We start from the raw sequence: 16,240 nt of genomic DNA, 5'->3' as shown, positions 1-16,240 counted from the left end.
CACATTTCTTGTTAACAAACTACTTTGTGCATGACACAAGTAATCTTTCCAACAATTGTTTCCAGACAGATTATTTCACTTATAATTCACTGTATCACAGTTCCAGTGGGTTAGAAGTTTACATACACTAAGTTGACTATGACTTTAAACAGCTTGGAAAATTCCAGAAAATGATGTCATGGCTTTAGAAGCTTCTGATAGACTAATTGTTATCATTTGAGTCAGTTGGAGGTGTACCTGTGGGTGTATTTCAAGGCCTACCTTCAAACTCAGTGCCTCTTTGCTTGACATCATGGGAAAATCAAAAGAAACCAGCCAAGACCTCAAAAAAATAATTGTAGACCTCCACAAGTCTGGTCTATCCTTGGGAGCAATTTCCAAATGCCTGAAGGTACCACGTTCATCTGTACAAACAATAGTACGCAAGTATAAACACCATGGGACCACGCAGCCGTCATACCGCTCAGGAAGGAGACGCGTTCTGTCTCCTAGAGATGAACGTACTTTGGTGCGAAAAGTGTAAATAAATCCCAGAACAACAGCAAAGGACCTTGTGAAGATGCTGGAGGAAACAGGTACAAAAGTGTCTATATCCACAGACACGAGTCCTATATCGACATAACCTGAAAGGCCGCTCAGCAAGGAAGAAGCCACTGCTCCAAAACCGCCATAGAAAAGCCAGACTACAGTTTGCAACTGAACATGGGGACAAAGATCGTTTCTTTTGGAGAAATATCCTGTGGTCTGATTAAACAAAAATAGAACTGTTTGGCCATAATGACCATCGTTATGTTTTGGAGGAAAAAGGGGTGCTTGCAAACCGAAGAACACATTTACATTTACATTTTAGTCATTTAGCAGACGCTCTTATCCAGAGCGACTTACAGTTAGTGCATACATTATTTTATCGAACCCACAACCCTGGCGTTGCAAACGCCATGCTCTACCAACTGAGCTACATCCCCTGCCGGCCAAATCCCTCCCCTACCCTGGACGACGCTGGGCCAATTGTGCGCGCCGCCCCACCATCCCAACCGTGAAGCACGGGGGTGGCAGCATCATGCTGTGGGGGTGCTTTGCTGCAGGAGGGACTGGTGCACTTCACAAAATAGATGGCATCATGGGGAAGGAAAATGATGTGGATATATTGAAGCAACATCTCAAGACATCAGTCAGGAAGTTAATGCTTGGTCGCAAATGGGTCTTCCAAATGGACAATGACCCCAAGCATACTTCCAAAGTTGTGGCAAAATGGCTTAAGGACAACAAAGTCAAGGTATTGGAGTGGCCATCACAAAGCCCTGACCTCAATCCTATAGAACATTTGTGGGCAGAACTGAAAAAGCGTGTGCGAGCAAGGAGGCCTACAAACCTGACTCGGTTACACCAGCTCTGTCAGGAGGAATGGGCCAAAATTCACCCAACTTATTGTGGGAAGCTTGTGGAAGGCCACCCGAAACGTTTGACCCAAGTTAAACAATTTAAAGGCAATGCTACCAAATACTAATTGAGTGTATGTAAACTTCTGACCCACTGGGAATGTGATTAAAAATAAAAGCTGAAATAAATCATTCTCTACTATTATTCTGACATTTCACATTCTTAAAATAAGGTGGTGATCCTAACTGAACTAAGACAGGGAATTTATACTAGGATTAAATGTCAGGAATTGTGACAAACTGAGTTTAAATGTATTTGGCTAAGGTGTATGTAAACTTCCGACTTCAACTGTACATAGGGAATAGGGTGCCATGTGGGGCGCTGCCACAGTACTTATCATAAGAGAGGATACCAGATACTCTCTAGAAAGTTTATATGTTTCAATGTTGTCCAATTGCTGTGTAAAGCCTTCATACCTAAAACCACTGAGTAAATGTAGTCCAGTATTATTACTGTTATCCATCCGGACTGTACCATTGGCCATATCGCTGAAGGGGTGTCTGTGTTTCCTATGCAGCTGTCCCTGTTGGCTGGGTGCTGCTGTGAGGCCAGAGGGATCAGCGGAACCCCCTCCCGACAAGCCCTGTGGTCAGTCACCTCCAAGGGGGACGTGATGGTACATGAGCCCTCTCCCTTTCTGGAGGCCCCGGCACACACCTTGCCCTGTGACATGATGTGAGCTTTACCTTTACCAACATACCACACATTGAGCTTGACCTTTTACCAACATACCACACATTGAGCATTACCAACATACCACATATTGAGCTTGACCTTTTACCAACATAACACACATTGAGCTTTACCAACATACCACACATTGAGCTTTACGTTTACCAACATACCACACATTGAGCTTTACCAACATATCATACATTGAGCTTTACCAACATACCACACATTGAGCTTTACCTTTACCAACATACAGTGGGGGAAAAAAGTATTTAGTCAGCCACCAATTGTGCAAGTTCTCCCACTTAAAAAGATGAGAGAGGCCTGTAATTTTCATCATAGGTACACGTCAACTATGACAGACAAAATGAGAAAAAAAATCCAGAAAATCACATTGTAGGATTTTTTATGAATTTATTTGCTAATTATGGTGGAAAATAAGTCACCATTTCTCAATACTTTGTTATATACCCTTTGTTGGCAATGACACAGGTCAAACGTTTTCTGTAAGTCTTCACAAGGTTTTCACACACTGTTGCTGTTATTTTGGCCCATTCCTCCATGCAGATCTCCTCTAGAGCAGTGATGTTTTGGGGCTGTCGCTGGGCAACACGGACTTTCAACTCCCTCCAAAGATTTTCTATGGGGTTGAGATCTGGAGACTGGCTAGGCCACTCCAGGACCTTGAAATGCTTCTTACGAAGCCACTCCTTCGTTGCCCGGGCGGTGTGTTTGGGATCATTGTCATGCTGAAAGACCCAGCCACGTTTCATCTTCAATGCCCTTGCTGATGGAAGGAGGTTTTCACTCAAAATCTCACGATACATGGCCCCATTCATTCTTTCCTTTACACGGATCAGTCGTCCTGGTCCCTTTGCAGAAAAACAGCCCCAAAGCATGATGTTTCCACCCCCATGCTTCACAGTAGGTATGGTGTTCTTTGGATGCATCTCAGCATTCTTTATCCTCCAAACACGACGAGTTGAGTTTTTACCAAAAAGTTCTATTTTGGTTTCATCTGACCATATGACATTCTCCCAATCCTCTTCTGGATCATCCAAATGCACTCTAGCAAACTTCAGACGGGCCTGGACATGTACTGGCTTAAGCAGGGGGACACGTCTGGCACTGCAGGATTTGAGTCCCTGGTGGCGTAGTGTGTTACTGATGGTAGGCTTTGTTACTTTTGTCCCAGCTCTCTGCAGGTCATTCACTAGGTCCCCCCGTGTGGTTCTGGGATTTTTGCTCACCGTTCTTGTGATCATTTTGACCCCACGGGGTGAGATCTTGCGTGGAGCCCCAGATCGAGGGAGATTATCAGTGGTCTTGTATGTCTTCCATTTCCTAATAATTGCTCCCACAGTTGATTTCTTCAAACCAAGCTGCTTACCTATTGCAGATTCAGTCTTCCCAGCCTGGTGCAGGTCTACAATTTTGTTTCTGGTGTCCTTTGACAGCTCTTTGGTCTTGGCCATAGTGGAGTTTGGAGTGTGACTGTTTGAGGTTGTGGACAGGTGTCTTTTATACTGATAACAAGTTCAAACAGGTGCCATTAATACAGGTAACGAGTGGAGGACAGAGGAGCCTCTTAAAGAAGAAGTTACAGGTCTGTGAGAGCCAGAAATCTTGCTTGTTTGTAGGTGACCAAATACTTATTTTCCACCATAATTTGCAAATAAATTCATAAAAAATCCTACAATGTGATTTTCTGGAGAAAAAAAATCTCAATTTGTCTGTCATAGTTGACGTGTACCTATGATGAAAATTACAGGCCTCTCATCTTTTTAAGTGGGAGAACTTGCACAATTGGTGGCTGACTAAGTACTTTTTTTTCCCCACTGTATCACACATTGAGCTTTACCTTTACCAACATATCACATATTGAGCTTTACCATTACCAACATACCACACATTGAGCTTTACCAACATACCACACATTGAGCTTTACCAACATACCACACATTGAGCTTGACCTTTTACCAACATACCACACATTGAGCTTTACCAACATACCACACATTGAGCTTTACCAGCATACCATACATTGAGCTTTAGCTTTACCAACATACCACACATTGAGCTTTACCAACATACCATACATTGAGCTTTAGCTTTACCAACATACCACACATTGAGCTTCATCAACATACCACACATTGAGCTTTACCAGCATACCATACATTGAGCTTTAGCTTTACCAACATACCACACATTGAGCTTTACCTTTACCAACATACCACACATTGAGCTTTACCAACATACCACACATTGAGCTTTACCAACATACCATACATTGAGCTTTAGCTTTACCAGCATACCACACATTGAGCTTTACCTTTACCAACATACCATACATTGAGCTTTACCTTTACCAACATACCACACATTGAGCTTTGCCAACATACCACACATTGAGCTTTACCAACATACCACACATTGAGCTTTGCCAGCATACCATACATTGACCTTTAGCTTTACCAACATACCATACATTGAGCTTTACCTTTACCAACATACCACACATTGAGCTTTACCAACATACCACACATTGAGCTTTACCTTTACCAACATATCACACATTGAGCTTTACCTTTACCAACATACCACACATGGAGCTTTACCTTTACCAACATATCATACATTGAGCTTTACCCTTACCAACATACCACACATTGAGCTTTACCTTTACCAACATGTCATACATTGAGCTTTACCTTTACCAACATATCATACATTGAGCTTTAGCTTTACCAACATACCACACATTGAGCTTTACCTTTACCAACATACCACACATTGAGCTTTACCAACATACCACACATTGAGCTTTACCTTTACCAACATATCACACATTGAGCTTTACCAACATATCACGCACTGTTATTACACACTGTAGCATGTTCCTTCACTGCCTTGAAGCCAACCAACCATGTACCCTTGTTCTTTTCTCTGTTCTTGCACTCATATAGCTAACATGCTAACACTTGGGATGTCCACTGTTGTTTGGCTAACATAACTCAGCTGACTTCAATCTATTAGCTACTACTAACCTGCTAAAACAATGATCGTCTTATCTCTGGTAATCTTAAGCATAGTGCTAACGTCTGTCTTACTGTTGGCAATTGGTGCTAGTGCCTCTCTGCTTCTTTTGCTGGATGCTAACCACAGGTGGTTGGTGGCACCTTAATTGAGGATGACGGCATCATACTAATGGCTGGAACGGAATAAGTGGAATGTTATCAAGCACATGGTTTCCATGTGTTTAACACCACTACATTCCAGACATTATTATAAACCGTCCTCCCCTCGCCAGCCTCCTGTGATGCTAACGCTGTCTGGGCGCTAACCACTAGATCCGCTAACCGCTAGCTGTACTGTCTGGTCCTGGTGCAGGTTTTGGCTGCAGGTCCCGGGCCACCTGCGCTGTGTAGAGTCTAACAGTCTGAGTGTGGTGTGGGGGATCGGGTGTGACGGCACCGCCTGGGTCTACTCTGGCTCGGGCAGCGCTGCTGGTGAAGAGCCCCCTCAGGGTAATAAATGACCCCACAACTCAGTCTTCCAGGCCACCACAGTCCTGGGTTGTGTTCATTAGGCACAAAACAGACAAAAATGGACTACCTGGACTTGTCCAATAAGAAACACTCATTTTCATTTTCCATTGCAAAAAAAACATTTTGCCCTAATGAACACACCTGTGATGGTTTTCAATCATTTCTTCCATGTAGCTGATTAAGTCATTGATTGACCTTAATTAAAGATGAAAACCAGCAAGCACTGTGACTGCGGTTCTTGAGGACTCAAGTTGTTCACACCTGCCTTACACCGTGCCTTTACTAGTCCACCCTGTAAGCTTCTTTAATCTTTACACTTTAAGCTTCTTTAACTTCAACCTAGGTTGAAGGTAAAGGAGGTTACGACAAGTTTTGATTCCATGTGGAAGCTTTTAGAAAATAAACAGATTCATGGGACCAGTGCCGTTGCTAACTAGCATAGCTGGTCCCATTGTTGCAAAGAGTTATGGGATATTAGAATCCTCTTGTTTTGACCTTTTGTCATTTTCAACCTAGCCCTCAACCTGCTTATACAGTCAATATGGTTAAAGGAATAGTTCACCCAAATTACAAAGTGTTGTAGCCAAGTATAAAGTAACAATTCAAAGTACTGTATTAGTGAACCTTCCAGCTAGAGAACTAGAAAAGTGAATGGCCTTATTACTTATTAATAACTTACTGCTTGGCTAACTGGGTGGGTGATTGCCTGAGCAATTCCCTAATATAGTGCAATACTTTTGACCAGGGCTTTGGTCAAAAGTAGTGCACTATAAAGGGAAGAGGGTTCCATTTGGGATGCAACCATAGACTTTGCATGGCCCTGCTACACCATCAGACTTATTATAGCAGAGTTGTGACTTTTCTCTGTTTGTAGGAGACACGGGTAGCCTGCACACACAGACAGATGTAAGGACTGTGTACATCTATGAGAACCAGCGATGGAACCCCATGACCGGATACACAGACAAGTACTACATCTCTCTCACGCGACTGTGCGTGTGTGCATTGCAATAATATGTTCTAGACACTTCCGACAGCTCCCCTATAGGTCAGTGTGTGTAATATCCACTTTGCCACCCTTCCAGGCTTCTCCCCACAGACCGGTTCCCGTGGAGTGATGACAACGGCTTTACAGAGTGCACCAAGTCCACCACCCACCCACCCTCGCCTCAGTGGAGCTGGGTAGGTAGACCTAGTCCCTAAACCTCCTACACCCTAAAACCTCTTAGTCCAATGTTCAATTTTTTTCTAACTGTATCTTGAGTTGTTAATGTTGTACTTGTACTCCCCCTCCCCCTCAACATGGAACATGCCTCTGTTATGCCAGGTGACAGAGTGGGCAGTCGACTTCGCTTTCTCAGGAGGGACAGACAAAGAAGGATGGCAGTATGCAGCAGACTTCCCTGTGTAAGAAATACAAATGTCCATTCATGTTTTATCAACCCTATATCATGGCTTACACTTATCTTAGAAGAAGTCTTGTGTTGATTGACTGTGTTCTGTGTCTCTGTCATGTAGGACGTTTCATGGCAACAAGAGCCTGAAGGACTTTGTCAGACGTAGGCGCTGGTTCAGGTATAGTCTCTTTCACTCACTCACACTCAAACAGTTCAGTAGGAAGAGTATGATGATAATGTTTCTCGTTTCCACACAGGAAGTGTAAAATCACCCTGACTGCCCCGTGGCAGGAAGTCCCGCCCATCCCCCTGAGTGACATCACAGTGTTGCCATGCCTGGCTCAGAGCAGTATGGAGCAGGTCCCAGTCTGGGGCCTCAGTGACAAGGGGGACGTCCTGTGTCGCCTGGGGGTCACCCCCCAAAACCCTGCGGTGAGGAACACCCCCAAACCCTACAACCTGGGACTTTAACCAAAGACACTCATTACTACCATCACAGAATAACATCCTCTTTGATTAAACTATGATCAAACAACATGCTCACTCCAATGTTATTCTTCTATATAACAGAGTTCAGCACCCCCTTTTCGTCAGACTTTTTTTACAATCAATTCTGACCAAACCTCAGTATCCAGCTTTCTTCCATTCCCAAGTGAATATGTTACGAGTCTAGGACGTACACATTGGCATTAATATGGAGTTGGTCCCCCTTTGCTGCTATAACAGCCTCCACTCTTCTGGGAAGGCTTTCCACTAGATGTTGAAACATTGCTGTGGGGACTTGCTTCCATTCAGCCACAAGAGCATTAGTGAGGTCGGCACTGATTTTGGGTGGTTAGGCCTGGCTCGCAGTCGGCGTTCCAATTCATCCCAAAGGTGTTCAATGGGATTGAGGTCAGGGCTCTGTACAGGCCAGTCACGTTCTTCCACACCAATCTCGACAAACCATTTCTGTATGGAACTCGCTTTGTGCATGGGGGCATTGTCATGCTGAAACAGGAAAGGGCCTTCCCCAAACTGTTGCCACAAAGTTGGAAGCACATAATTGTATGCTGTAGCGTTAAGATTTCCCTTCACTGGAACTAAGGGGCCTAGCCCGAACCATGAAAAACAGCCCAGACCATTATTTCTCCTCCACCAAACTTTACAGTTGGCACTATGCATTTGGGCAGGTTCTCCTGGCATCCGCCAAACCCAGATTCGTCCATCAGACTGCCAGATGGTAAAGCGGGATTTATCACTCCAGAGAACGTGTTTCCACTGCTCCAGAGTCCAATGGCTGCGAGCTTTATACCATTCCAGCCGACGCTTGGCATTGCGCATGGTGATCTTAGGCTTGTGTGTGGTTGCTCGGCCATGGAAACCCATTTCATGAAGCTCCAGGTGAACTGTTCTTGTGCTGAGGTTGCTTCCAGAGGCAGTTTGGAACTCGGTAGAGGGTATTGCAACAGACGATTTGTACGCGCTTCAGCACTCGGGGGTCCCGTTCTGTGAGCTTGTGTGGCCTACCACTTCACGGCTGAGCCATTGTTGCTCATAGATGTTTCCACTTCACAATAACAGCATTTACAGTTGACCGGGGCAGCTCTAGCAGGGCAGAAATTTGACGAACTGACTTGTTGGAAAGGTGGCATCCTATGACGGTGCCACGTTGAAAGTCACTGAGCTCTTCAGTACGTGCCATTCTACTGTCTGTTTGTCTATGGAGATTGGATGGCTGTGTGATTTTATACACCTGTTGCAACAGGTGTGGCAGAAATAGCTGAATCCACTAATTTAAAGGGATGTCCACATACTTTTAGCCATGTAGTGTATGACAATGAAAAAATTAATAATTCTGACCGTAATACATTAAAAAAAAAATATATATATACATAGCTAATACCGTAAGTATGTAATATGTTGTATTACATTCTATGGTGCTGTGCTGTTGATTGTTCATGCCACCTCTGACTATACCACCTCAGGGTTCCTCGTGGCTCCACGTGGGTACTGACCAGCCCTTCAAGTCCATCTCCATCGGGGGTGGTCACCAGGTGTGGGCCATCGCCAGGGACAGAGCCGTGTTCTACAGGGGCTCAGTGTCCGCCAGCAACCCTGCAGGTGAGACCCAAACCCTGGGGAGGAACCAAACAAACATCTGGGTCCTTCTGAGATGCTGGATATATATGGATGGCCTACAGTGCTCTATGACTGAAATACACAACTACTAATACATTTCTTTTTGAAAGAACATAATGGCCCGTTTCCTAGACACAGATCACTGTAAGACTAGTACTGAACTAAAAATAACTCATTGGAGATTTTCAATTGAAAGCACGTTTTAGTCCAGGACTAGGCTTAATCTGTGTATTTCCTGGCCCATACTGAACCTAATTGTAGTTAGTCAACTTGTTTTTTTTGTTCTTTGTCATCATCCTGCAGGAGAGTGTTGGTACCACATCCCCTCCCCGCCCAGACAGAGCCTCAGACAGCTGTCTGTAGGGAGAACCTCTGTCTACGCTGTGGACGAAAACAGTGAGTACCCACTACTATCCACAACCTGTGGGTCAGCTCTTTCGATGCTTGCTTTGCAGGAGAGCTCTCTGATAAGTCAATGAAGGAATGTATTTAATTGACAGGGACAGTGCACATTAATCAACATTTGTCCACATCAATGTAAATGTGCCGGGGTAAGGAAAACACTCATTTCCATCTGCACTTTCAGACGTAGTCCCTAGATGGATGAATCGACAAGCAAGATCAATGTTTCCTAACTAATGGAATAGTTAGGAAAGTCTCTCCTGACTGCTGTTCTCCCCTGCTGTGTGTGTAGGTAACCTGTGGTACAGACAGGGCCTGACTCCCAGCTACCCCCAGGGCTCAGCCTGGGAGCTCATCTCCAACAACGTGACTAAAGTCTCAGTAGGACCTCTAGACCAGGTTAGTACAACGCTCCCATAAAGTGAAATCATTCTTATATTTAAAAAGTGCTGTTTTTTTTCAAGCTCATTTTACAGTGGTGAGTAAGTTATTAGTGACTTGTTTTCTACTTCCAACACCTGGTCATGTGGTGTTGTTTTGTCCAGGTGTGGGTGATAGCAGACTGGGTCCCAGGCTGCCCCAGTGAGCTGTCTGTCCATGGAGCTGTCTGTCACAGGCTGGGGGTGGGACCCATGCAGCCCAAGGGCCAATCCTGGGACTACGGCATCGGGGTGAGTCATTACCAACTGGGTGTTGATGTCCGCTCCAAAGACATTGGCCGTGTCCAAAATGTCACCCTATTCAAATCCCTACTTTTGACCAGAGGCCTATGGGCCCTGGTCACAAATGGTGCACTACAAAGGGAATAAGGTGCCATTTGGGATGCAGACATTGTACAGTATCTGAAATACCTCTGTTGTTGTGAAGATGGTTATGGAAGAGATGTCATGTTAATGTAAGGATCTCTGTCTTTCAGGGAGGATGGGAACACATCAGTGTGAGAGGGAACTCCACAGAGGTTCTGCGTGCCCCCCACCCTGCCACCCCGGCCCTTACTGGCACCACCCCCCGTAGCCCACTCCCTGCCAGGCCGGCCCTTACTGACACCACCCCCCATAGCCCACTCCCTGCCAGGCCGGCCCTTACTGACACCACCCCCCATAGCCCACTCCCTGCCAGGCCGGCCCTTACTGACACCACCCCCCATAGCCCACTCCCTGCCAGGCCGGCCCTTACTGACACCACCCCCCATAGCCCACTCCCTGCCAGGCCGGCCCTTACTGACACCACCCCCCATAGCCCACTCCCTGCCAGGCCGGCCCTTACTGACACCACCCCCCATAGCCCACTCCCTGCCAGGATACCTTTGTCACAGGAGAACGGGAACGCTGTGGGTCTGTAGGGCCCCTACTAACCCGCCCCGTTCCTCCATCTCTACTCACAGCCCTGTGTGTGCCTGGTTCCATTTCCAACCCTGGTTGCAAATTTTTGCTCCAACCCAGCACAAACATGGTAACGTTGGTCTAAATGGAAAGACCATGATTTAGTTGGATATTTAAATCAGTTAGTGCTAGGCTGAAACATGTGCTACCAATGCAAGTTGGCCACCTTTGACCGAGACCATCCCTTCAGTGTTCATATGTCTGAAAGCAGTAGACGTATTAGAGCTTCTGTCAGTTCATCCAGTCCATTAAGGTCTGTGAACATTAGTGGCAGGTGCTAGGAGAAGTTGCTAGGGTGAGAAATGGAACCGAGTCCTCGGCATGCCTGTGTCCCATACCAGGGTTCTGTACCAACCAACACACTGACTGCCTACTCCACTCCCTTGGACCTCACAGTATAGTCTTGCTTTGTATGATTTTGTTTTGTTGACGTTGTTTTTGCTTTCTCATTTGCCTAGTTGACAAACAGTACTTTTTCATCAAGGTCTGTGTGCTTTGGAATTATTTATTTTATAGCTTTTTGGCTGTCATCTTGGTTTATTTATGTTTTGGCCTGCATGATGTTTGGAATGTAGTGGTTGAAGTAGCTTTTTTTTCTTCAGAACAAAAAATATCAATTCTAGCAATAGCTCTGAGCTTCCATGACAACAAGGATTATTTTAAGAACATCACTGTCAATTTACCACCAGTTCTTTCCTAAGATGGTAAAAACATCAAGGGTAGTAAATAATACAGAATGAATAGCATCTATTTGCTGTGTTAGGGATTGTTAACATCCAGAATGTTATGAATAGGAGTGCTTCCTGTTCAGGTCACATGATCAGCAGAAACTCCAGGCTCTAGTTTTGACTTATCCCTGGTGGATTCGTTTTCAGTGTTTGTTACTTCAGTATTCCATGCAGATACGGAGACCGGTATTCAAACAAACAGCACTGTACCTACATCACTACACTTCACTTTAAAGGCAATTTCCTGGATGTTTGGTGATCACATTTGCGGTGATGTCAGCTCAAGTGTAAACTACCTTAAAGTGCTGCGTAATGTCTGCGCACTGCTGTTTTTGTTTGAATTCCTGTCTGAGTTTGCTGTGGCCTTGACTGTTGAAGCTGTGAATACAGCAGGTTTGAATGTTATGGATGTTCTCTTACAAGGACAGACAACTGTGAAATAAATTTCAAAACAGCTCTGCAACCTTGGGTGTTCTCTTTGTATGGGCCTTGAGTTTCAATGTGTTATCACTTGGGAGTTAAAGGATCACTTTAGTGTAGTGAAATTCATGTTTGTACAGGTGTGAGATGGAGTTGGTGTTAACTTTTAATAATGCATGTTATGTAAAGAACTTAGTTACACCACTTAACATTTTGTTATACCAAAATAGGTTGGCTGGTTGAGTAAGTAACACATGGGCTACTAGGTGTTGAGCACAATCAGACAAGCTATTGAAGGAAATTTGCATTTATTTCCATATTAAACAGTGTAATTATAAACATTTCATTCAAATACACTAAGCATGATCATCATCAATATGAAGTAAAAATATTACAATTTGTAAAATTTACAAGTTTAAAGGACAGAATGGATTTTCCTATCTGTTTGTCTTTAAAGGTGCTACACAATAGGATTTTTTGGCATTTTTACATTGTAATTTCAGGAAATGTCCATAATATCTGGTGCTAATAGTGGAATAGTATTACTTACCTGCCAGTGTTGTCATATTCTCCTATTGATTGGTTCTGACTTTGTGGCTGTAATTTCCTGGTTGCTAAAATTCTACACTTCGCTCAATTTCAGAGTATGTGAGAACAAGCACTGAATAGTGTAGAGAATCATTGTACCATCTAAATCTCTGAAATATTTTCAAAAAATATTTTACAGCTGTTTTTGAAACTGGTGGACCAAAACCAACTTTTGATTTTGGTCCACCAGCTTTAAACAGCTGTAAAAACTAGTTTTGGTTAATGAAAATATATTTCACAGCAATTTAGATGGTACAATGATTCTCTACACTATTCAGTGCTTGTTTTCGAACCGAATAAAATGTTAGCAACCAGGAAATTAGCGATTTCCACTAGATGGTACAGCCACAATCAGAACAGCTTTCCCATTTTGACAACCGATGCCGCTCTGGCGGGAGAAATCAATAGTAGGATATCACAGCCAATCACAACACTAGCGGGGTAGGTAATACTGTGAAACTATCATTCAACTGTTACTGCAGATATGGACATTTTCTGAAATTAAAATGCAAAAGTTCAACTAATCTTGTGTAGCACCTTTAATTAAACCGTTCGTCATTTTGTTTTTTACCGTGATATGTTGCTCTTTTTAAACGCTGCTTTAAATTACAAAATGAAACCTCAAACCTAGGACTTGATTACATCATTCCCCATGTACAGACAAAATTAAACATTTATATACATCAGTACAGTTCAACATTAAGTTAGCCTTCTAAAATGTGCAAGATTAAGCAAATGTATATACTGTAGAATAAAACATCAGGATTTCCTTAAATAAAATAAATTTAAAGTGTAACTGAAAGAACGCACAGGCTGCTGGTAGTAAAGAGGTTAACCTTGTCTGGAATACTGCAGGTGAGGAGAGAGTTTCTATCCACTACGTATCTGAAGACATGTTCAAATGACGTCACCAATGACGGGAAACCTTGACAAGTCACTAAACCAAGAGCTATATATAATTATCTGTGTTGAACCCATTGAGTCTGGAAGAACTGTTTGAACTACAGGAACAGAAAGACCATGAAAAGCTGGCCTTGCTGCTCCAGCTGAATCATAATATTATGTTTCTATACATCATTGATGGTGGTGATACAGACCCCAACCCTGCTGCACACCAAAACAAATCATACTGGAGACAGTCCGTTGAGTGGCGCATAACAGCCGGGTTGCTATGGCAATGTCCACAATCCTTAAGGTAATCTTTACCTCGGCTGTGTCACATGCAGTAGTTAAGGAGAATAACTCGTGCAGAAAATAAAACTCAGTATGAGTGTAGAATTGGTTTGACATAGTAAACCAAACAAAACAAAGAACAGGCATGTCTGTCTTGGTAGTCAGTCCAATGACAACTAGGGGTTGAGTTACTGTAAGATCCTGCACAGTACCAGAGAAATGATCTGCGTCCCAAATAGCACCCTATTCCCTTTATGGTGCCGTTTGGGACGCTGCCACATCCCAACTGGCTCCTCCTATTAAACTCATACCCCAAAACCTCATCTCATCAAAAGATACTCATTGCACATTTGTTTCACAAAACACCTCGACAATTCGTATTACATTACGATGTTTCACTCCTATGTCTCCTGATGCAAACTCACAGAGTCACTAGGCTTGTGTGTCAGGACAAAATGTATTGACTCCTTAATCATGTGATTCCTCCAGTGAAAGGGGAGAGGATATTTGTGTATACAGTGTAATCAATATGAAATAGGCACTGTGATAAGACCCATTGATTGGTGAAGAAACTGGACAAACCTTGAAGTCACATACTGTTAATTCAAACCATGGCTTGTGACAATGTTACCTTATCCAAACTTCTACTGATGGTGTTCAACTGAATTGAAGTGAACTTCCTTCATATGAATCTGAACTGTAAGGCTTTGTCAGACCTCTCCTGTTCCATAACACTAAGCCATTCTCACCGTAGAACACATTCTTATTCTATGGTTCTCACTAGAACAGATGACTGAGAAAGTGACACCAATTATACAGATGGGATGTGTGGACGGTGAATGAGTCAATCACCAAAACTTGGTTCCTTAAATTCCTAATATACCTCTCCCACTCTTGATCATCTCCTGTTGAAGCATACACACTTCATGAGTAGACCTGGCAATAAATAAATAGTTTCCAAAAGGCAACTCCTGTAATAATCGCACAATGTAGCAAAGGAGCTACTGAACAATGTTACTGAGCAGTGTTGCACCCAAGGGCCTTGGTGTTTTAGTCAGCCTGATGCAAAGAGCTTATTATTCCTATTTGATTGCAGACACAAGATGCCCCAGCAGCCAGTGGGGCTGTGGTTCAATTGTAGTTTGTGGTTCAATCAATGATTTAGGTCTTCAAAATAAAAGTGTATTTTTTGGGTGAAACAGAATCCCCTCAGGAAATGAGGACATTAACCAAACACTTGGAATGCGCTCAACAAGTCTTAAAGCAAACAGAAAAAGTTAGGTCCATTTTGTTGTCTGTTCTTCCTGCTGAATTGCACTGATGGGGACACCACACACTGATGGAGGGGGTAAGAGGGAAAAAGCAGAAGGAGAGAACATGGCTCAGAGACCTGACTGGGCCTCGACTGTTCGTCTGTCATATTTGCTAAGAGGCTTTCAGTGGAAGGAAGGGGATTTTGTTGAGGGGGTTGTTGGCTGTCGGCTCAGTCTGTTTCTAGTTCTCTTCATGGACACCTCTTGGGGGGGAGCAGTTCTGCCTGAGAAGAGAAGCATCCACAGCCTTCATAACACTGTGTCATCCGTCCGTCTGTCTTTAGTCTGTATGTGGAGCTCTCCTTCATTCACCTGACGTCGTGCGAGGCTCTGGGTCCATTCCCCTCAGAGAAGTGGGGGGAAACTGTCCCTTCCACGTGCACCTTAGTCTTTCTCTCCTTCTTCACTGCTTCCTGATGGGGGGCAGAAATACACAAATACAGAGTTAGAGGGTAGATCATAGAGATCCTATTCAATTACTATGTATGGGGGACATCAAGCACATGCGCACGCCTGTCTGTTTTCTGTAGTTTATTTGAGTGTGTTGTGTGTAGGTGTGTTGGTGCACTCCCACTTGCCTCCTTGTTCGGTGTCCGAGTCAGTGAGGTGTGTGAGGGAGAAGCTGGCGATGCTGGCCGGGGAGATGGAGAAGCGGGAGTAGTTGGAGTTAGAGCTACTCCAGCTGGGCTCCGGGGCGCGGCCCCCGGGAGGGGGAGGGGAGAAGTAGTGCGAGGCCGTAGACGAAGGGGACATGGTCTTAGACACGGCCAGGTCCGTAGCTGCCTTGGAGAGGAACGCAGAGGGCTCTGGGGACGAGAAGTCGTCATCCCACTCAAACCCACCGCCTGAGGAGAGAGACACCCGTTTAATACCTTGATTTGGTACAATTAGAGGGTATACGGAACGTTTTTGCCACTGGAGGTGCTCTTTAGCCAAAAGGGGCCCCCCTAAATTACCAAAATGTATGTAAACAATTAGCAAATGAACTTCCATGGTGTATCTTTGGTACATGGTCAAACTATAAACATCTGCATATTTGTGGACAGCTACCAT

At 44.1% G+C, this 16,240-nt stretch overlaps 2 protein-coding genes across 2 annotated transcripts in view; one reads left to right on the top strand and one right to left on the bottom strand.

Annotated features, from left to right (window-relative positions):
- The window catches only part of LOC311103947 (tectonin beta-propeller repeat-containing protein 1-like), a 28,192-nt gene extending 15,950 nt beyond the window's left edge, over positions 1–12,242 (top strand). The window contains exons 14-25 of the mRNA XM_084145583.1: positions 1,958–2,115; positions 5,506–5,642; positions 6,538–6,631; positions 6,749–6,845; positions 6,991–7,070; positions 7,182–7,238; positions 7,318–7,492; positions 9,028–9,163; positions 9,485–9,577; positions 9,876–9,982; positions 10,129–10,254; positions 10,500–12,242. Coding sequence (XP_084001709.1) covers positions 1,958–2,115; positions 5,506–5,642; positions 6,538–6,631; positions 6,749–6,845; positions 6,991–7,070; positions 7,182–7,238; positions 7,318–7,492; positions 9,028–9,163; positions 9,485–9,577; positions 9,876–9,982; positions 10,129–10,254; positions 10,500–10,925 — 1,686 coding nt within the window. The 3' untranslated portion in view covers positions 10,926–12,242. The remainder of the gene's footprint in view (positions 1–1,957; positions 2,116–5,505; positions 5,643–6,537; positions 6,632–6,748; positions 6,846–6,990; positions 7,071–7,181; positions 7,239–7,317; positions 7,493–9,027; positions 9,164–9,484; positions 9,578–9,875; positions 9,983–10,128; positions 10,255–10,499) is intronic.
- Positions 12,243–15,303: 3,061 nt separating this feature from the next.
- LOC311103946 (serine/threonine-protein kinase LMTK2-like) overlaps positions 15,304–16,240 on the bottom strand; it is a 59,257-nt gene continuing 58,320 nt past the window's right edge. Inside the window, exons 13-14 of the mRNA XM_084145582.1 lie at positions 15,766–16,032; positions 15,304–15,600 (exon numbers count right to left, since the gene is read on the bottom strand). Of these exons, the coding sequence (XP_084001708.1) occupies positions 15,572–15,600; positions 15,766–16,032 (296 nt within the window). The 3' untranslated portion in view covers positions 15,304–15,571. The remainder of the gene's footprint in view (positions 15,601–15,765; positions 16,033–16,240) is intronic.

Source organism: Coregonus lavaretus (genome assembly GCF_964263955.1).
Source record: "Coregonus lavaretus genome assembly, chromosome: 28".
In the NCBI taxonomy this organism is placed as follows: domain Eukaryota; kingdom Metazoa; phylum Chordata; class Actinopteri; order Salmoniformes; family Salmonidae; genus Coregonus; species Coregonus lavaretus.
This window is presented reverse-complemented; position numbering and strand designations above follow the sequence as displayed.